The sequence below is a fragment of the Aphis gossypii genome, chromosome X (assembly GCF_020184175.1).
Source record: "Aphis gossypii isolate Hap1 chromosome X, ASM2018417v2, whole genome shotgun sequence".
NCBI classification, from domain to species: domain Eukaryota; kingdom Metazoa; phylum Arthropoda; class Insecta; order Hemiptera; family Aphididae; genus Aphis; species Aphis gossypii.
In genome coordinates, this window is record NC_065533.1 from 3792410 (window position 1) to 3816213 (window position 23804).

The 23804-nt window shown below is 25.9% G+C and overlaps 1 protein-coding gene across 6 annotated transcripts in view; it reads left to right on the forward strand.

The window, feature by feature from the left end:
• LOC114126210 (tyrosine-protein kinase receptor-like) overlaps positions 1–23804 on the forward strand; it is a 339695-nt gene that overhangs the window by 48447 nt on the left and 267444 nt on the right. For 5 of the 6 annotated variants that reach the window (XM_050208083.1, XM_027990101.2, XM_050208084.1 and 2 more), the window contains one exon: positions 6049–6537. In XM_050208083.1, coding sequence (XP_050064040.1) covers positions 6159–6537 — 379 coding nt within the window. In that variant the 5' untranslated portion in view covers positions 6049–6158. Of the gene's footprint in view, positions 1–2658; positions 2815–6048; positions 6538–23804 lie in introns of all 6 variants that reach the window. The other variant, XM_050208085.1, reaches the window with a different exon arrangement.

The window sequence follows — 23804 nt, forward strand, 5'->3', positions numbered from 1 at the left end:
AATCAAATGAACCAGTATCGGCTTAGAACTTAGAAGCTAAACGTTTCTCTATAATCTGGTGTGGATAGGTTTGGTGAGTCCTATACTGTACGTTTTATTTTTATAAAAGCGTCTTGTTAGATTTTCGTTCATATCAATCCTAATCCCTACATGAGTCTATTTATTAGGGGAGGTATGGTATCTACTTAGTTATCGATAAACTGGCTGTACCAGCTGCAGACAGTAATATGTATTTGAGGGGTTTGAGTCCGTTTTACTGGGAGATGAAAAAAGTTTAAGCCAACGTTACTAAGTTAGACTCTCGAAGATTACCTTAATACTATATAATACAATTATCAGAATATTGTTAATATTAATTTATATAGCTTATACATGTCAATGTTTCATAGATTACCGTGTTCACATTAATTTGTTTTCAGTTTACTATATGGTTTGCATTTAATTTTACTGTTTATTAGATGTATAATAATTTTCTCAGACTCAATTGCACCAAACTAAAATTAAATTTGGGAGGAGGGTTAAAAATTATTTCTCGTTACCCACCACCGTTTGCACCATATACTAGACTACATAATAATATACAAAAACTAATGGTATACTGTGTATGTTGTTTGTTTTCTAGTTGTTTAATCCTTTTCAATATGGCCTGCTAAACATAATTTTAAGTACATTTATAATTTACATAAATAGTTTTTGGGTATTCAAAGACCCCCACCCATTGAAAAAATGGGAAGGAGCTCGCCCAGGTGCCACTGCTCAGTTTGTATTTTTCAATAATATACACATCAATTTTTAGTAAAATTGTTTGTTTTTTGGTGCATAATGAGTTACTATCAAAAATTGTATTGCGGTGGAGTATCTTAATTCATTAGCAAATTAAATTAAGCTATAAATATTAAACATATTTTATTTTAACGATTTTTTATCGTTTTATATAAGATATATAAAACAATTCATATCCAGCATATCCAAAGTAATGTGTATATTTTTTTATCAAGATTAAAAACGTCTAACTTATACCCATCAACATTATACCCTGCAGATAAATATTAACTTGCTGAGTGGTTTTAAGTATGCTGAAATGACTAATGAGGGATATCGTTCAATGTTTTCTCTATGAGTTCAGAGTTAGTATTATGTACCTAGCTGGGAAACTAAAGATAAATGTTGAATTTAACACATTAAACATAACTCTAATTATCTATTTGTTATAATTTATGAAGGAAAATAATTTATTGAAAATTTAAAAGATAAAAAAAGTATGTGATAATTGTGAATTGGTATCTCAAGATTTTACCGGTTAACATACTACTGTCTATATTATACAATTAAATAATGTTATAATAGTTTATTAGTTAAGTAAATACTTATTTTATAAAATAACTTAATTGTGTTAATATTTATTTTAATATCTTATGAACATACGGTATAATAATTGAATACGTTGAATTATAATTGTAAATAATAGGTGTGGAGGTAAATGTAAAATGTAAAACTTTTACATTTTTATAAATCATAATCGATTTTACTTGTTCATTTTTATTGTTTTATTTTCATATCTTACATTATCAGTTTCTTCTACTTCAAATATTTTTTCCATACCTTTTTTTTTTTTTGATTAATATATCTTTTTATAACATAAATATGTTAGCATAAAGGTTAGGTGTTATAGTAAATAGGTTATAGTAAATAGGGTTTTTTTATGAAATACCTACTCATTACAATAAATACTTATCAAATCAATCTGATAAAACATCAAATATTAAATTTAACTAGGTAAAAATTTTATGAGTTCTCCATCATTATTTAGCTATTAGGTATTAGATTTCGTCAAAATACGATAATTTTACTATATTATTATAACTTATTATTAAACTAATTATTGTGACATAATAAAAGACGATTGAATCTAACCAAAGTCCTAATCAATTAATTAATTTCATTGAGGTAGAACTCTAGCTATGTATAGCTATGTATAGTTTCTCATCCAGTTGTTTGCAGTATAATACTATAGTTATATGTTTAACATTTTATAGCGGTACCTAAACGTCTTTTAATTTTATTCAGTATGTATGAAACAACTACTGTATGATAACTATTAAGCTTTACATAATTATGAATCCAGTAGTTGTAGAAAAATTTGTTTTTGAAATTCATTGTTTCGTTATAAAACTTGAATTAATAAGATTTTTATTTAAATAAAAATAAATGAATAAAAATAAAGTAAATAGTTGTAAATTTCAACTATTTTAATATTACAATATGTCAGGATTTATTATTTTAGATTTAGTAAATGGTATTTGTATCTAATGTACCTATATGTTTGAAAATACTTTTAATCAAATTTTTTAAAATATTCGTTCATAAACCAATAGCTATTTCACTTATTAATCTTAGTTATTCTATAAATTATAAGTATTATAGTATATAGTATTACTATTTTTACCAAAAAACAAGTTTCTACAACTACTTATTGTGTATACAGATATTATACAAAAAAAAAAAAAATAAATAAATAAAATAAAAATCGTTGTAGAATCAATATATTCATCATCTGCTTAGAATTTAAAAATTAGACATATTATTTGTCTACACTATGATTAAATAAATAAATATATAAAAATTATATATTAAGTACCTATTTATATATAAATCTAGGTGATTATGGTTTCCAAGTTATGGCTAAATATAAAGTTCGATAAAGTAAGATATCTTTACGGAAAACGTTTAATTGCATGGAAAAACTGAATGTTGATGGATTAAAGCGTATAAGTTAATATTACGTACAGATACATTATACATTATACGATACAGGTTTAATAAAATATAAAATAGTGAATTTTTATCTTATAAGATAAATTGAAACCGAATGCCCTTCCAAATAATATATTTTGTTAGTCTCATTTTGCTTTCGATAGCTAGGTACACAAATGAACCAGTAAACGCGTTTATTGTTTTTTTTTGTTTTATTATTTATTTGTTTATAATATGCAAAAGAAGAATTATTTATTTTTAAGATGTTTCAGCAAACTTCAATAAAAAAAAAATCTAATGATATAAATGTTTAACAATTTGACAATTCTTCTATTTCCGTTATTTTCCTTAATAAAAAGATAAATAACGGATAAAATAATTTTTAATGTCTGTAATATTAATTATATTAACACCATTGTTGGTAATATTTAAAATCCATAAAGATTGACGTATGAAACATATCTACCACTAATAAGGTTCAATAAATAAATAATCGAAAATAGCCATAATCACATATTTACTAAGCCCTATCTCTATCAGAAATTTATGGGTTACACAATAATAATAACAGAAATAGACCTTCACAATTCTTTAAAAAGACTAAAAGATAGAAATTAACCATGTTAGACTGTTTGTGTTTCATCTATAACGTTTGTCATACACATTAATTTTGAACAATCATATATGTATATATTCTCTCACAATTACATTTATTTTCACATAGTCACATTTTCTCTTTTATAAGTGATGGGAATATAGTCTCAATAATTGAAATAAAATAATATTCATACTCTTCCTCCCACATCTATCATCAACGCCCGGAAAACACACTTTAAAATTTATATGTACAAGCCATATGTATCTCTTTTGAACAAACCCATCACCACCCACCTTATAAGTGATTTGTTCTATTCTGTTTTGAAAATTTATCGTTGTTCATATTTATTTAAAACAATTCGTAATGCACTTTTATAATAAATGTATTACACATAAACATCATAAAATACAATGTTATTGAAATAATATTAACGGTAGTATCAAATCAATTTATACTACTTACTTAAAAAAATATTATACTTGAATAGACAATAAATAAAAGATTATTAATATAGGTATATAATTAAACAAATCTTGACGTATAATACTACTACAAATAGTATAGTAGGGCATATAAAATTGAAATATTACTCGTCGCATACTTTGATATCGACCCCTCGCTCTCTTTTTAATTATTTTATATTTTTAATAATAATAATAATTATAATAATAAATAGTATTTTGCAAATTATTGTAATATCAAAATTACTCTATATAGGTCGATATTTTAATATCTACGAAACATCTTTCGATATCCGTGAAATACATGTCAGTCTGGAATGCATTAGGGAAATTTAACCTCTTCAAATACAGCATATTTTTTATTGTTTCACTTGAAGGTATACGTATGGTAATAATGGATAATCGTGGCTTACAAAATAATTATATAGGTTGGATGAGTGCTTGGTGGTATACCTATAATATAATATTGCCATACACATATTTATTCTTGTGGGTCCTGGATATCGCGTTCATATTTAGGTTGGGTTTTTCATCAAATACAGTGGACAACAATAATCGTCAAAGTACTTGACACTTTGTTTATAATATGAGAATATTCTCTCATGCCCAGACAGATGTGATTTTCGTTAAGCCAACTGCAGATGCAACTATCGATTATCCCAGATTAAATATGTTATCGTAGTACGGGTTATTCGAGCGATAAATTTGAAAAACGTTAATTTTCATTAGTCGTCGCGCGCGCTCGAGGAGAAAGACTTTTAAAAATAAACTTTATCAAATTCATAGGTAGATTTTTCGATGTTTGATATTTTTTTAACGTTTAGAATTGAATAACTGTTGTGATATTATTATTCATCGATATTCTTGTGAAGGGTATCGACAGCTTTGATGATACTGGTAGTCTAACGTTAATACTATAATTCAGTCTGAACACCGACAAATGTGGTTGATATACAGATTATATTATTCAATAAATAAATTCTAACCAAACCCAGAGATGTGGCCTTTAAAAATACCTAGCTTCGATCCTATTTTACGGTTCGATGCGCATCAGCTACCCCCGCCGCCGCCTCATCAATCTGCTGATCTGATGGCAGTATAATATTATACTACCAATAAAAACGTATTAAGGACATTATAATTGCTATTCTATAAGTAGTAATAATTTTAATTTATACAATATAATATTATGTGATGTGCAATAGTGTAAAATATTATAAGTTGTATAGAACGTATAGTAGATCAACATTTATACAATATTTTAATTGAATTCATAAACTTTTATGCAGCTTATTTTTTTTTACTCATAAAAAATGTAATTAATTTCATAATATTATATTGAATTTATATATTTATATAATGATATTCTAAATCTAAATATTTTATTGATAAAAAAAATTAATTTCTTGTATAAAAATGTAAAATACACGCTAAATGATATATTCAAAAACAGATATTAATTTATCCGACATAGTCTTCATTTTTGTTTAAAATAAAGACTATGAATTTAAAATCTCTAAAAATGTAATAAAAATACTGTTTGTCGTAATGAAAAAAAAGAACTCGCTTTAAAAGAAAAAAGTAATATAAAAGTTTGAAAATTGAATTAGTCGTTTTATAATTTATGTCAAGAAATCTACGGTTTACAATAAAATGTACTTTACTCCATATTCATAGTTCTCGATATTATTAACAAGTACGATGTGCGCAGTCAATGTAAATAAAAAAATAATTCATAGTATTTTAACTGAAGAGGGACGATAGAAATACCATAGAGTGCAATAAAATTGAAAAAATTTACTTAAAAATGAACTCAAGAATTAATAAAAAAAAAAAATAAATAAATAAAAATTATAATATTGAATTTGTTGTCGCTTCGTGCAAGTTTTCTAATTAGAAGACTACGTTTTGCACAATAAGCTAAACATAATGCACTTTACCATAAACTCACAAAACCAATTATAACGATAGTCGATAGTTATAATATTATGTTTTGACAAGCAATGCATGTTAAACACTCGAAGTCAGTATACTGCATAATGCGATCTATGGTTATCATCACAATACCATAGAGTGGACGATTTTAATTTTTTTTTAAATGTCATTGAAATCACTCGCAATAAACCCACTTGTGACGGGGGGGGGGGGGGGGGGAGATGGTGAAGTAAGCCTACAGTGAAAATATTATGTTCTTATTTTTTTGGACGTAGTTCTTATACGAAATATGTGTTTCAGGCGTCAGTTCTTCGATCGTCGGACTCGTGAGAGCAACGGAAACACGACGACCTCACGATCGCCGTAGCCCGAGACGATCTCAAACCGGTGATCTACACGCGACCATCGCCATGACTTCAGACCATCGTTGCCTTCACCAATCCCACAGCGGTCACCGCGAACGGCCGCATCAGAACCGGTGCCATCACCGCGGCCGGTGTCGCGGACCGGCGCTGGTCGCGGCCCTCGCGCTATGGGCCGCGCTGGCTTGCGTCACGGTGCCCGCGGCCTCGGCGTCACCGGCCACCGGCGACATGAGCCTGTTGACCATGCAGCGCATCAAGTCTTACGTGGACGACACGTGCACGATGGACCCGCACTGCCAGTGGACGTGGGACCCGCTGCCGAACGGGCTGCGGAACGTGTCCGCAGAAGAAGCGGCTGCCGAGATGCCGAAAGACTACTTGTACCCGCCCGGCGAAGATCCCGACAATCTGGGAGGACAACGAGGTGAGTTGCTCGCTTCATTTTTTTACGTCATCCGAACAGCGTACACTTTCGAGTTCAGATCAATATTATATAGGTATTGAACTCATTAAAAAACGATGTCCATCGAATCTTCCTGTAAATAACAGTACGCACTTATTGTGTAATGTTTGCTCCGAACGTTTGTCGAGCAGAACCGATTTCATGTCGTATATATCAATATAAGCTAATAGATACATACAATATATAGGTAGTGAAAAATTAAGAAGCTTTTTCGTTCGGTATATGCTCCAAAACAACTGAATGGATTTCGAATTTCGATGCGATTTACACTGTTATAGGTAGACAATTGCTATATAAATTATTATTTCCTCTATAGGAAGGTTTTATGTGTATATATATAATTTATTGATATAACTTAATTAATACAATTTCCATTGTACAATCAAATTTTAATACTGCACACATGTTGTGCTTTTTCGCCGTCTGGCGCGTCCTCATTCCCTATTTGCTACCACCAACTGTACTGTGACATTATTTTCGTTATTTGGCAGTACTATAAATCTATATTAAAAGATAAAAAAAAATTTGCAGTATCAATTTTCCTATTGGCATAGTCCAGCAGTTCTCAATCTTTTTATATTCGCGTAAAACCTACACAGTTTGAAAATTTATACGTACCGCCTGGCCATTTTTTTGCCTTTTTTTGTTTTTTGGTTATTAATAATGTACCTATACGTTTATGTTTTTTATAAAGGGAGATTTTCTTCGAGTACCACAGGTTGAGAATCGCTGGCATAGGCAATATATATTTTTTCGTTCAATACAATATATGTTATTATGTTTAACAACAAAAATGAAAATTTAAAGGGTGTTTGACTTGCAATTCTTTTCACGGTGACATCATGCGAGTACAGCTAGTTGAAAAATAAAAATGAGGAATGAATAGAACGGTAAAGGGTGACGGTGCATTTATAACGTATTATTAGTTTGACTTGTCAACAATAATAAAACATTTGTATTGATTTAACGATCGTGATAAGTCATTATTAGATACAGTTATTTGTAATAAAAAAAGATTGAACGTGAAACGCGGCTGGGAGTCTGGTAATCCATAGAATCTATAGGGCCTAATTTTTGTGGTGGTAGATATCAGGGTATTATTCTTAAGCTATATTGCTGATTGTGTTGTATTTTATCATATGTGCGTACATAATATGTGTCGTAGGTATATGTGTTTGAATGTATATAATATGGTCATTAAATTTACGTTTATTTGAAGGCACACGTATACAGGATGTTCCATGAAGATTGACTCATTGAGATATTATATTCTAACTACAAATATTTCATATTATAATTTAATTTAATATTTTGGCAAAAAGTTAAAATATAATTTTTTTTATAATTATTTTCAAAAATAACCGATGATAGCCATTTTGTAGATTTACTTTTCCGAAAAATTGGACTTCAACATATTTTTATTTTCATTAACATCATGATTTTAAATTTAAGTATTCGTCGGTTACATGAACCTGTGGGCCACATATTTGATATCACTGGAACTATGGCGTTAAATAATTAATAATTTTTTGCGAAATTAAAAAATCATAAAATTAATAAAAATAAAATGGTAACACTTAAAAATGTTCAATAAAATAAATTTTACAAAATGGCTCTTCAATTTTTTTTTTAACTTTTTTACAAAAAAATTAAATTAAATTAAAATAAGTAGGTATAAAAAAACTTTTAACTAAAAGTAAAAAAAAATTTTTTATGTAATTATTTTCAAAAAAATCGAAGATAGCCATTTTGTAAATGGACAAAGAGAAGAACAAGAACTCTTGTCCCCATGAGTCTTATATATATATATAAAAAAACAGAATTATGATATCTCCTTGTTTTAAGAGATACCTATTGCAATGGGTAAATCCTCACGGGACACTGTATTATGTTATTTATCGATTTGTTATTTAATAACAACATAAATACAACATTTTGGTTTTTAACTATAGCCTCAAATCTAATAGGTTTTTTTTTTATTGCCTATTAATAAAAAATATCCGTGCTGGAACATAAACCATTGAAAAGCGTATTATATAACATAGTTGACTTATTCTATTAATAAAAAAGTGTAAATATTGACTAGTTTACAATATTATTAGGAACGATAAGAATGTTATACTATAAGTGTGTGTACATTTTTATAATTTATATTCTACTTTTTTAGATTCGCTGTTTTTTAGAAAATCGATGGTTGTGGCTGTGAGTGTGGATATGTTGTGGTCAAGAGATTCTGAGAGATGTTTTGGAAAGTTTTGCATTTCTTCTGAATTCAGTGTATGTACGACATTTCGTCATTATGTGTTTGATCAAGATAAGGGTGACACATTATGGGGATATTGTGAGGAAGTCATTTTAACTGATTAGGTGTCCATGAGTGATTTGCGTGTGCCCAATCCGGAGTCTTGTTGGAATGACTTTGAACTTTTTAGGAAGGTCTAACGGAAGTGGCCATGTGAATACGTCTTTTTTAATTTCATGAAGTTTCGTGTAAAAGGATTTCCAGTTGACCTACCACGCTTTGGTACAATGAAGTTTGATTAGGGGTATTAAGTCTTGTTTCGTTGCGAGTTGAACTGCTGTTGCTAATGGATTAGACATTCCAATAAGTTTTATCTACAAAATAATTACGTTAATTAGCAATGAATTTTTCATACTCAATTTATAAATCACGCAATAATCAAAGATAGTAAAATACTATTAATAATTAATTATTGTACATTTATAGACAAAATAAAAAATTGTATAATTAACAGTACCTATTAATTATGGTATCAACATCACATTCTAGCTTTTATGTTAAATTATAAATTCTGTTTTCGAGTGAACATACATTTAATTCAGAATAAAAAGTTGAGTAAATGAGTCAAAAAAATATATATTAACAGTTACAAGGTTCTATCTGTAAAAATGATTTGGTTTTTAATTGAAATTGTGTCATCGCTTTTTTTCAGTTAATTGAACAAAATACACGTCTTAACTTAATATAGAACAATTTTTTTCTAGTTTTTAAATTTGATCATCATTAAAATTAATTCTTTATTTTATTAGATTCTATATAGACAATTTTATGTTTAATATCCTGGGCAATTTAATAGTTTGAGATGGATAATAACTTTTCGTTCTAAACACACGATGTGAGTATATAATATTTAAACAGTATTTTCCTAAATAAATAACCTAGAAGACGATTTATAATTTAAAAAAAATATTGCGTAATATATTTTCCACTGTTATACAATACCTTTTTAATAATTGTGAAACGTGTTTGAAAAGAAGTGTTAAAAAAAGAGGTGTAGTTATGTGTTTAATGAAGGCAATACACGTGTACACGTCGATTTAATCAATATCCTATCTTGAAATGACGGTGGGTGTATACTTCTTTTAATTTATTACAACTACCTATGTATCTAAATTATTATGTGTGCTCTTAAAAAAAAAAATGTAGTTTAAAAAGCATAATAATATCATTCAATTGTTGTATTTTGTATTTTTAAAGTACCTTCGATTCTCAGATTAGAAAAATGGGCATTAGTATATTAACTAAAAAATATGTGGCTGTAACATGAGAAACGTCGTTTGTACTCTTAAAGAAAAGTAATAGTGTCACAAGTAAAAATAAAAATATTATAATCTGAGGGTAAAAACGGTAAACTTGATAAATTGATAAATTAGGCAAATGAATTAGAGGCCAGTTTTAAAAAGATAATAATAATAATATCGGTATCATTCAAATTAATAATCACCATTTGAGAGATTGTTCGATCGGAAATCACCATTTGGACTCAATTCACCCCTCCCCGGTATTGCATTTATTACATTAAATTCTGCAAGGTTTTTTAAAATATTTATGTAGACAGAAATATTACGAATATTATAATAATGCCTAAATGTACCTACTTGTAAAAATAAAAAAGTTTTATACAACTCTCGCTGTTATAACTTATATGATTGCAACAATAATAATAATATTACAGTATAATACTGATGTATTAGATATACATATTTTATTTATAAAAACAAAATTTGAATAAATGATCGTGTGTAATTTTAATGCAAAGAATATCGTATAAAGATACGTATAATTATAAATTCATTTTTGAAAAATAAATATCATAATACCATAATATTGGTAACATATTTGTTACTCCTTACTCTTGCTGACATAATTCAATTTATGAATAATTTTAGTAAAACATTTCTTATAATTACATTTAAAATAACAACTCAAAAAAATATGAAACTACAATGAAGCAAAAATGTTTATAGTTACTTTAATCCCCTCTTCATTTTAATTATGCTCGTTCATGAGCTTACGATTATGTTTCTGTAGTGAAACACTTTAATCTTTTATTTCGTGGTATGAAATCATGGATTTCAACTGAATTACATTTATTTATGTCTTCGTCCGCTATTCGTCGTATATTCGGCGATGCTGTGTTGCACAGCTTTTACTTTTTAGTTTTTAGTATAGTTTATTAGCGATTTCGGGTTTCAGACACCTGTAATTATTCTTCATTTTGTTTAATTGCCACTTCTTTGCATGTTCAGATGGTTTCCATGATGAACATGCGTATTCAGCTACCAAGTAGTTAAGTATGTATTCAGTAGGTGATATCTGGTATATATTTGTTCATTTGTGTAAGGTCTTGCACCTGAATCAATCCGAACCCGTAACACCCCTAAAAACCCTTAAAAAATCAAATACGCGAAATGTATATTACTCAAAACACCAGAATTAATCAAATTTCGAATAAAACATTCTGGTTAACCCGAAACCCGAATAATTTTGTTTTTTTACAATCTTCGTGGATATATCATTACATTATATATTTCTTGTGGTTAGTTCAATTTTGTAGATGGCTTAACAGTGCTATTAATGGGAAACATTTTAAAATTAATTATATGTAAATTCAATTAATATTGACAAGGACTCTAATAAAATTGTCCGCAATAAAATAAATAGGTACCTAATTAAGTTCTTGTAGTTTCTAAAAATATTTCTTAGAAAAATGTAACTACTGTACTTTAATAAACCGAGTTTGATCTAAAAAAAATATTGTCATTCGTATTAGAAAATTCTATTTTATCAATTATAAATAGTATAAACAATTTTTTCAATTTTTTTTTTCTTTTTTGAATTAACATTAATTTTTTTTGGTTGGGGGGTTGCTTTCAATAAAATGTTATGATTTTTCTAGACTATTGATGAGTATGAACACTTGCATTAATCAATAATAACGGTTATTAACACCCAGACGTTTGTTTAGATTTATTATTCTGGTATTTGAACACCCAAATACATCCAGCACTCGAAACTCGAAACGCGGACGAATGGTTTAAGTGCAAAGCCCTTCTTTTGTGTTTTTGCAGTGTTTCCTTTAGATTGGATTTTTATAGAGATACTTCAAGGTTTTTGGCAAATTATGAATTGTTCAAGGTCACTCCGTTTCACATTATACTTTTTAGTTATTGGTAAACATACATTTACCGGGTTACCCGTTTACCTTTATCGGGTTGATTTTAACATAATATTATATGAATACGTTTATTAGGAATTAAGTGAGATATTCCTTAGCGACATTAGCTTGTTCAAAAGCCACATATTACGGTATTGTTGACAGGCATGAGGTCAGTACTCATCATGTAATAAAAATAAAACGTATAAATAGCACACGCACGTGTAGTATAATGTATAAGACAGTGTAGATTTGGAAATTTGAAAAGGTGTGGAGTCTAAATTTTTTTCAGAAAAAATGCAAGTATAATTTTTGTACATAATAAACAATAAATAACATTCTAGATAAGATATGGTAACAATATTAAAAATTGTATTTATATCTTATATGTATAGATTGTAAGACATATGAACTATTTATTTAATATTTATTTCTTGTTATACATAAATACATACAATTTCCAAAGTTTGGGGGGCTAAAGCCCTATACTCTACTTGTATTTGTGCTAAGTATAAGTATAATGTACACAATGTACCAAATTTCACGCTAAAATTTACTTAATATGAGATTTTTAGTAAGATAATGCCTGTAATACAATTTTCCGTTTATGTATATTGTTGTATATATTAATAACTTTCAATTTATTATACTATATTCATCTTTAATATTAGTAGAGTGATTATCAAATTTAAAGATCGGAGCATTATCCGTATATTTATATTAATGTTTACGATGTTTCAATATTATCAAGTGAGTTATGGGTAGAAACTTTGATAAAATATTATAGTTCAAAAATGTTCATAGTTCTCTTACAAATTAAAATAATGTTAATAATCAAAAGTCTGAACAAATAGATGTTGTGCCTATACATTTTATAAGATATGTATGCTTTAATATAAAGCTAGTTAATAACACAAAATTGGTTCTACTCAACGAACATTTTCCTTATTATAAGCATGTGTGTTATGGAGATAATGATGAACCCATGTGGGTGTATTTCAAATTATAGTAAGTCTTAATTTTGTATTGCTTTTAAAATTATATAATAAGAAACTCCGTTGACATCTATTTTATGTATTTTTGATGTGTATTGAAAGTTCTCACTAAAATTAAGCAATTTGTTGTTATTAAAATAAGAATGAAAAAAAAACTACGCTTTAAACGTCATATTTTATGATTTATAAGGATAAAGATATATTAAACGTATTTAATATTATGAGTAACGAGCAAGACGTAATAACATTTTAAAGGTGGTGACTGGTAGTATAAATATAAAATGTTGCATAAGTTACATATTATAATATATAGATTCTTTTAAACGGAGGGAAACGATTAAATTTTAATTTGGGATAAATATGTTATAGTTCAGTGATAAACAAAATTAATATTCATCTTAATATATATTATTAAATATTTAAAAACAATTTCGATTGTTTATCAAACCTATCTGATTATAGTAAATTATATGGTGTTAACTTTTATTTAGTATTAAGAAGTTTATTTTATTGTTATTATTTAAAAATAATTTTAAAATTTAAAATTGAACCTACAATTGAATATTGACAGATAAATGCTGTTATATTATATTTTTATTGGTATCAAATTTAATAGTATTACGTTTTTAATTATATTATTTATCATCTGAAATTAAAATAATGATACTTACAATTACAAAGTTAGAGTGATACAATATAATTGTTTTGAACACAATTGCATAAATATTAATGAAAATAAAAATAGATTTTAGTTTTAATATATTTTTTTGTCTTTCAACTGTTGAATTTTACGTAAAATCCATCTTCAGTGAACTGAAATATAAAAAGACTTAGAAGTCTTTAAAGTTAAGAGTTTGAGTAAAGATTCGCAATAAATTATAAAACATTTTAAATCTTTATCGCGTGCATAAATATTTATCGTCTGACTTAATGTAAGCTTAAATGTGAAAGTTGTTGTTATAAAATTATGCTTAACAATAATAAATAAAAAATAATTCAATATTTATTGTTTAAAAAGAAAAATACTTATCGGTTATCAGATGGTAGATTAGTTATATCAACTAAATTATTGTGTATATAACAAATCGATCGTAATAACTTGCTGTGTACTGAAATTCAAGAGATAATTTATTAATATATTATTATAACAACAAAGTGTATTAGATTTATTGTATAATGTTAACCAACAAACGTTTAGCTTTTATCACTGTTGAGAAGTCAAGAGTTTTATGGTTATGAAAAATGGTACTTATAAGTACGTTGAAATGAAATGAGAATTAGATACCTCTATGAATACAACAAATTAAAGCCAATTAATTATGATTTAAAAATCCAAATGATTTTATTTTTCACAAAAATATCTGATGCCTATTTTATTCTTCTTCTCCCATTAAAATAATCTTACCAACGACAAACAACTGTAGACACAAGAATAATTTAGTAAATTTAAACTTAATTTTATTACATTACTGACTCAAGATCACATTCACAGTGTTGGTTTTAAAGTTATGTCAAATTGTAAGACTATTATCATAACATAAAATAATACTGCAAACTAATATTATGATAATTATTTATACCTACATATTATATATATATACATTCTTATAAGTAATAAAGTATTTTATGACTTGACTTGTTTATTAATTCAAATTTCCACCAGGATATTCGGACAGGAAATATAATAAAATACAGTCCAGTTCGATCCTAGGGTGATTTATTTACTTCGTACATTATTTATTCAAATACAAATATCGTTCACAATTCTAAATTATTCACAATGCATTTACATTAATTACCAATACATTAATTAAATAATACAAATATTATGTATTTTACTAACGGAGTATTTTTATGATGATCACGTATAGACTGAAGAATAATTATTTCAAAAAATACAACTCAAGAAACGATTTAAGTTTTTATTTTATGTTTATCATGCTTTATCTAATACCTTGGTTACCCAATTACAATAAAAATTTTCGTTACATACTTTAAAGCAAAAATAGATTTTTAATTTCTCGTACATCCAGATTTTTCTCTGCATACTATGACAGTATGACAGAAAGAAGAGAAAACGATTGGCCTATAGCTATCGTGAAAGCAGTTAAAAATTTACTTTATAAGTGATTACATGATAAAATAAATTGGTTCAAACATTTATTATCGTCAAAATATAGTAATCTATATCTACCATTTGAAAATAATAAGTTGGATATTGTTATTTTAATGGATAAGAAAGTCGGGTAAATTCTAAGAAACTGTTAAAAAAAATATCTAATACATATTTTCATCGTAGATTAAAAACACAGTAATAATAGGTATAACCTAATCTAATAGATAGATTTGTATTATAGTTATAATGGTTTAATTATTAAGTATAAACTAGAATTATGTTTTTATATAAGTGTTAAATTTGAAATATTAACAAATATTAATCGTATTACATTAACTATCGCGTTAAAATTAAAAATATGTATTTCTAATGCGCTACTGGCATTTTAAAGTCGAAATGCTTAAAATAATAGTACGTATAATAATAATAGGATAGTTGTAATGAAGGGGTGTGTAACGTCAAGACGAATTTTGTATTCGTTGAACTAATTTTTGGCAGATATTTCTAGAAGTTATGTAATGATTTTTCGGGATGACAAATGTTAATAATCCTATGAAAAAAAAATATATAATAATAAATTTAAAGAATTAACATTTTATTATTATTTATAATTTATAAAAGGCATTTTCAATCGGTATTTAATCAAATAAGTATATACTAAGTTAAAAAATAGTGTATTAGATTTGAAAACCGTGAGGGAAGGTAATATATGCATCAGTATTCGATGCTTTTACCAATTTATGAACTTAGTAGAAGTAGAAGTAAGTTGTTTTAGGTTATTTTATTATATTTTTAATTAGGTATTTATAGTTTAGTTGTGACAATGGTTTTAATAATCTGCCGACTATGGATTATAGAATTGAACTGATATTTTTTTAATATAATCAATAAGTATCTAGTGTGAAGTACAACTGGATTTTAAAAAAAAATTGTTTTATTTTCTATGGTAGAATATATTGACTGTGTTACAATTGTACCCACTATCCAATCTTTTCTATATAAAATAATATATTGTAAAACTTTGTTACCCATTTAAAATACAATTTTATTAAACATAGTAATAAAAAAAAACTCATAAATTGTTTATTATATTATACTTATAATACTTCAAATAATAATATAAACTATTTTTATTAAAAAATATTACAATTAAATAATATAATAATTGAACTCCATAAATATAAACAATTTTAGTTTTTTAAATTGTATAGTGTATACATTAGGCATAAATAATAAAATTTAAAAATCTATATTTGTTAAATAATAATAATAAAAATATTAAGAAATGTTGGTCAATCAGAGAAAGTCAACTTATTAGCTTGAGCATTGAGTAAAATAAATAGCATTTATTTTTAATAAATTACTTGTTTTCAAAAAAAAAAAAATCAAAGAACTATGTGTTTATTATCTATAATTAAATTTGCTTTGTACCATATTGCTTTTTTCTAAAGTACATCTATTATATTTTATTAAATTTATAATGTTTATTTTATTTTTTCATCTATAAAACTACTTATAATAAAGTATCAAAAGGTTTGAAATGATGGATATTGATTTTTTAATTTTTACTGAGTGTATATTAATAAGTAAGGTTGTACTTCAACGTTAGAAAACAATAATTCAATTAAAAAAGTACAAAGCAAGGAAGCATGACAATCATTATCAATGTATACAAAAATTATTTTTACTTTATTCAGTTTATTGATAACATTTGCATATAAAAAATTTAACAACAAGGTCATTGTTTATACAAAACTTTTATTTATAAATATTACCATTAAAGTAGTACATGAGATACCAGTTTCCGTATGGAAACTACTTCCGTACAGTTATTGTAAGGAAAATGAAAATAAATAATACTATTGTAGGTACTTTCACAACATTTGAAGCATTTAAAATGCCAATATGAAGTACTAGCATTATAAGTGGCTTCCATAATAATAATAATAATAATTGTTACTATATTATTGAAAGGAAAATGCCCTGATTCCTTATGAATATATAATATATAAATAGGTGATTAGTTCGATCACGATTGATATTGTATAAATAAAAAATAAATTGTATATTGCCGAAACAAAAGTTGAATGTTTCTATCATTATTTTATTATTTGAATTTTGTGTTTTAAATATTATCAAACTACGTCACTAAGATAAAAATATAGAAAATGTTTAAGATTATCGGAGGCTTTAATTAAACGAAACAAGATTACTAGTTACGACGTTACGTGGTATGGCATATGTACAGAAAAAAATAAAACCAAACTATTTTAACGATCAATAATGACTTAATGGAAAAAATTATCATGTTTCGTAGAATTATTGGTTTTTGACTAATTTTTTTCTTTTATTTAAAAGAGCAAAATTGTATTCAGGTTGCATTGAACGTTGTTCTTCAACAAATTTAAAATATCGATGGAAAAATATATTTCATAAATGTTTAAAATTGTGTGATTAAATAGATGTTTATTACGAATTTCGAAAATTTTATTTGTAAATTATGAAAGTCTAATCCAACTTCCATAAAGTCGACTTCATCTTTCAAATTAAAAAAAAAAAAAAATTATCGAAATCTGAGTAGGTATTTCACAAGACATAAGAGTTTTCAGTGATACAAAGTTTAGTACTAAAAACTCGCGTGTCGACTTTAAAACCCCGAAAAGAACGCTTTACCCGCATGTATTATCTCCATCTTAGTTGTTACGATAAATTATGTTATATCGGAAAATAACGATATTCGACGGTTATTAACATCATTTATCTACGAATGTGGGCATTATCGTTATTTTCTTGTGAATAACGTTAATAATTGTATGAAATGGGAAATGTTGGGTGTAAATTATAATAATTTATAAAAAAAAATTTTCTACGAGGAATGTTAAGATGCAGGCTGCTGAACTAATATTGCGGTAAGTACTAATTAAGCGAACTAATAAAATTTTATCTGACACAGGTTAGGTGTATCTACATATTATAATATAATGCTCATTAGATGTTACATTTAAAAATATCATAGAACTATTGTTGTATGTACCAATTTTAAATGGCTATTGACATACAAATTATAGATTGTACAACTTAAAACGAAAAAATTAAAAATATCTTGTATGAACTAAACGGGATATTAATAACTCTTTTTTTTCTTCTAAGGATTATGGTTGAACGAATCAGAAAATCAAAAATGTTATTGAAAAGAAGCCAGTTATAGTTTTGTTGAGGGTACTAGCGCTGTATTATTATTTAAAAATTTGTTTATATTTTTAAAAATATTTATTATCGTTAATTTTTTTTAAATTTTCTCTTTTTTGAATAACAATAAACATTTTTAATTTGAAAAATATTTCTTCAGAGTATTTGAATACATAAAAATGATCACCTTAGGTGATAATTCATTGGAATATTTTTATTGTATATTATTATATTTTGTATAATCATGTATATTGCATCATATTAGCTAATATCTTATACTGTAATATTATATACCTATTTAGTGTACTGATTTAATACCCATGTTGTTATGTGGTTGTTCATTTCTCAGTATATTCCAAACTAGCTTCAGTTATTTAATTAATAGGTGCTATAACTATACCACTGTATAAATATTTTGGATTTTCCAAGAATTTTTCATTTAGTAAGTATAGTTTTTAATTTTTAATCAGAGGTTGACAAGATTATCAAAAATAGTTAGTTAGTTAAGAAATCATTACTAACACTAAGAGTTTAATAAATGATAAATGATAATCATATTAAAAAAACAATGGCGTTTAAATATTTCATAAGTTTTTTTAGCTACTTGAACACGACTAAAAATTACGTATTAAAAATGTAAATTCCCTTCTCTGAAACTTATAACAAATAAATATAATAATATTTCATTATCTTAAAATTATAAAATTAAATTTGCGTTAGGAGGAAGTGTATTACGTCTTTGTAAATTGTAAAATAACCAAGTGCCGAACTGTAACTTGAGTTTTTCATCTATTAAATTCATTCGACAAGTATTGGTAGTTGTAAAATATTAAATACAGAAGGTTTGTACCAGAGACTTCTTAGCATATGAACCGTTCGCCATAACTAAATGATTTAGATATTATCTGATCTTTTATTAAGACCCTGAAGAGAACAGTAGTTGAAGTAAAATCCCCTTGTAATGTTGACTGTTGCATTCAATTTAAAACACATAATACGTTTCATGCCTTTATGGATTAACACATTATACATGCATATAAAAATATCTAAATATGCAATCATATTTATTATTTTTGCTTGGAAATTATTTTTAATAATACGTATATTGTATAATAATGTAAACTATAGTAATTAAAACACCGGAGGTATTAAAGAGAAATATTGAACACACTCATGTTAGTAGTTACAAATCCTGTAAAATCTAAAACATAATTATGCATATAGTGCATTATTATACATATAGTTTTAGTGTTCGTATGTAAATAATCATTTTTGGGTACCTTGATGTAATATTTTCAATTAAAATTAAACGTTGTTTTTACTAGAGGTATAGTTCTCAAAATTTAAATCTTTACTTAGGGATTTTAATTTTTATGAATAATGGCCACAAATTGGTCATACAATAAATTGTAGTCGAAATTCAAAATATTTTTAAATGAATAAGAGGAAAAGGTACTAAAAATGCAGTGTAATAATTGAATACTCACTGGTTTATATCATATTATAACTATATTAAAATATGTACCCTACAATTTTTAACTGTGTAGATGATCTAAAAATATGAACATTTTACTGTTTCAAGGTTAGCGTGGACTTTTGTTTTTTAAAAAAATATATAGTACAAATTGTTGGAAATCTAATAGCTCTCTTTTCAATATCGTTTTAATAACAAAGAAAAAAAATTCCATAAATCATTCTAAAATAAGAGCGAGGTGAACGCCGACATCTGTTTGGGAATATGTAAACAGTACTGTAGCTGTTTTGAATACATTTCTAAGGTTTTTTATGATTTGATACCTTATGGGAAGGTTACATACTTATCGATTTTCACTTTTTAAATCGTTTTGAAGCAATAATGGTAGTTTTCCGACATTCCGTTAATGTCAACAGATAACATAATTATACATCAGACATCGACTGGCGTGACTATATGGATTTAATTGAGATAATCCATATTTTGGGTCTTCGCAGTTGTTTAAAATCTTCACAAATCCTTCAGGTTGCAATAAAATACCAACGTGTCATCGCGATTATGTTTGTTAAAAATGAAATGCTATAGGTTTGACCGCGTATTATACAGTATAAATTATTAGTGACACTACCATAGTGTATACCGTCGTGGGCATTTGTTCTAAAGTTGAATTAATTTAATTATATTATATAATTTTATATAATAAATTTGTAACTCATGAATAATAATTTGGAGTAATATAAAAAATATGTATGCAAATCATCGAAATAATTATAACTACTGTTTGTTATTCATCTCAATACATGATACAATGATGTATTATTTATATTTTTCGAAAAACAAGCAAAGGTAAACCCACATATTTATCATACAGCATTTACAAAAAAAATAAAAAATACGTAAAATCAATAGTCTTTGTTACAATAAGAATCTCAAATGTAAATAAGTCAGCATTATAAAAAAATGATACTTGTTTATAATATGTGTGTTACGTATTGATATTGTAGCGAAAAACGAGCCGTATATACTGTATTTACAGGGGTATATGAGAAACATAATATAAAAGCACCCACTTGATTTTTTTTTTCGTTTAATGGTTTTACCGTATTTGCATACACTCATTTAGAACTAATTTTGTTTGATGATTTAAACTGTTCGAGTTCCTTTTAAAAGTGTTTCATTTCCATTTATAAGACGTTTAAAATTTGAATGAACATAATATGTAAAACTGTTACACAGATTATATATGTATAATATATGTGTATAAATAATTAGAACATAGCACGATAATGGAAATTAAAAAAAAAAGTGTGTAAATACAATTCGTTTCACTTAAATTTTAATATAAAATATTTCAGTGAATCAACCTTAAAGATTAAATTGAGAATTTTTTTTAAATGATTATCTCATGAGATTAAATATTTATCGTAAACTACGCTGGGTGGTTGTAAACTTAGTAGGGGTTTATTTTTAGTAATAAAAAGGTAAATTATTGTTGACTATTACTATTAGTAAATGTATAAACAGGTTTAAAACTATTCATTTAATGTAATTCTTAATTTGATGTAAGATATATTTATTTTAATGGTAATATTTCTAGTAGGTATGTAATTCTACCCTAGGTGTAACTACATTTCTGATGTAACCACTGATTTAAATCATAGTCATGCATATACCATCATATTTTAGAAATTTATGCATATAATAAAATTATGTATTTATTGATGGAAATATTATTTCATGATTTATTTATTAAATTAAAACACAATCATCAAATTGTTAAAGTAATATTTATTCTTTAAAATTTATTTATCTATCTTAACAATTTTTGGAATGATCAGGTTTTACTGAGTCAATATTATTAGATCATTGTTCCAAAGCAATGAACCTGTTTCTGCAAGTTAGGTTAGGTGTCTCACATTATTTATTTAAGTCACTTAAGCAAGATAAGATATTTATTGAAATGTAACATGTTGATTTAGGTAAAATCTAAATTCAAACAGTTATTAAATTACTTGATTATACATTATAGGAGAGGATGATAGATTTTTTCTCGGTTTAATACACTTTGTACATAACGAGTAGAGAAAGATAGCTATTGATTTAACAATGATGCTTTTTCTTATATATTTATATATATATATATATATATCTGTGAACCATTTTCCAGATGAACGAGTGCAAAACCTTTCATATATTATTTTCTTAGAAAAACAAATTGGATATATATTATTATATAGTCTTTAAAAAATTCTCAGTAGTCTTCAAGAAGTTGTGAAAACCGATGGAAATATTATAAATATTAAAATATTAGTATGGATATATTCACATACTCGTTTCACATCGTATACTTTATGTATTTTATTATAATGAAAGTTATGTAAAATATTAAAATTTGAAAAATAAGGGTTCTAAACTTTAAAGCGACTTAAAATTTAAAATTTCATTTATATTTTTTATTAATATTAACATTAAGTAAAAGTAATTTATGATTTGAATTTATCTTCGTATAATTTTAACATAATATTTATACTATAAACAATTCCGTAAATGTATATACATTAAACTTTATTTTAAAATTATCAAAACTACAGGAGGCTCAAACATAATTTCATTATTCTCTGCAGGTGATGGCAACATCTCATCAAAAACTTGTAATATTTTTTTGAACACAATGTATATACAATATACATGTATAGATAACCTATATATAATTTTAGTACAAGCATTTGTTCTTTGAAATCTTGAAATTATACACATAATAATAATATAATAGTTTATTTTTAAAGTCTTTGATAGGTATAAATTATTAGATTTCGAATATTTAATATGTTTTAAGAATAGAAATAACTATTGGAAAATATATTTGCAATATTTTAATATAGATTATATTATATAGTCATTATTATTGGTCAAATACAATATGACTATGAATATGATGTAACTTGTAAGCAATTTATTTGTGTAGTTCATGTGTGGTTTGGACACCTGAACCACGCGAATAAAGTTCTTTTTAATAAAAGTGTGCTTTAAAATTAATTATTCTTCATTTCACCCTATCAAGAGTAATGCAGTCTACTTTTTTCATATTAAATTTTAAATGCAATGTACTTAATCTACTGATTACCTGTTGACTTTATTTTAAGTATCTTCCTCTTCTGTGAAATTGATAAAACGAAGTATTATAGAAGTTATATGTACATGCGTTTAAGTACTCACATAAGTAAAAATTTACCCTGTAATTTATAGGTAATGTCTGATATTTTTGATTTTATGTATATTTTCTTTACATCATCGGAATTTAAAAATTAGAACAGATGATATTATTGGCAAATTAAAATCTAAAAAAAAAAGATATTGGGTTTTAGGATGTCAGTACTTAAAAGTCATAATTTATGACTATTTATTATGATTAATTGATCAAATAAAATGATAATTAACGATGTTTATTTTTTTAATAGATAACATCTTCTTTTCATCTTCTTAACATCTTCTTTTGGCAACACATGTTGTATCCATCTCTCTGGTGACGGGTTATTATTATATAAGTATAATATAATACATATTGTATTGTGTATATAATGATATTAAGCAATCGTGGTTTTAAGATTACTTGAGGGGGGTATATGTTGAGAGGCTGAAGCCCACCTTGAGCCAGTGAGCTCTAGATAAATCCATATCTCCGCAAATACAAAATTCTAAATATGCTATTGAGTGTATTATGTGTATTTAATTATATTGTAGATACATATTTAACATATTACATTGCAGTATTTATTAATAAATGAGACATTAGACTGGATTTATTTTTCATCTTTTATCTATTTGTCAAAAAAATAAATGGAAATCTCGAGTTGGTTTGGGAAAAAAGTTTTTGTAACAATAAAAATATACCTACGTAGGTAGTAAAATTTTGAAAATGATTGTAAACATACCAGTTAAATTTTAAACTATATTGAATCATTGAAAGTAAAAAAGATTATTCCCTATAATCATTA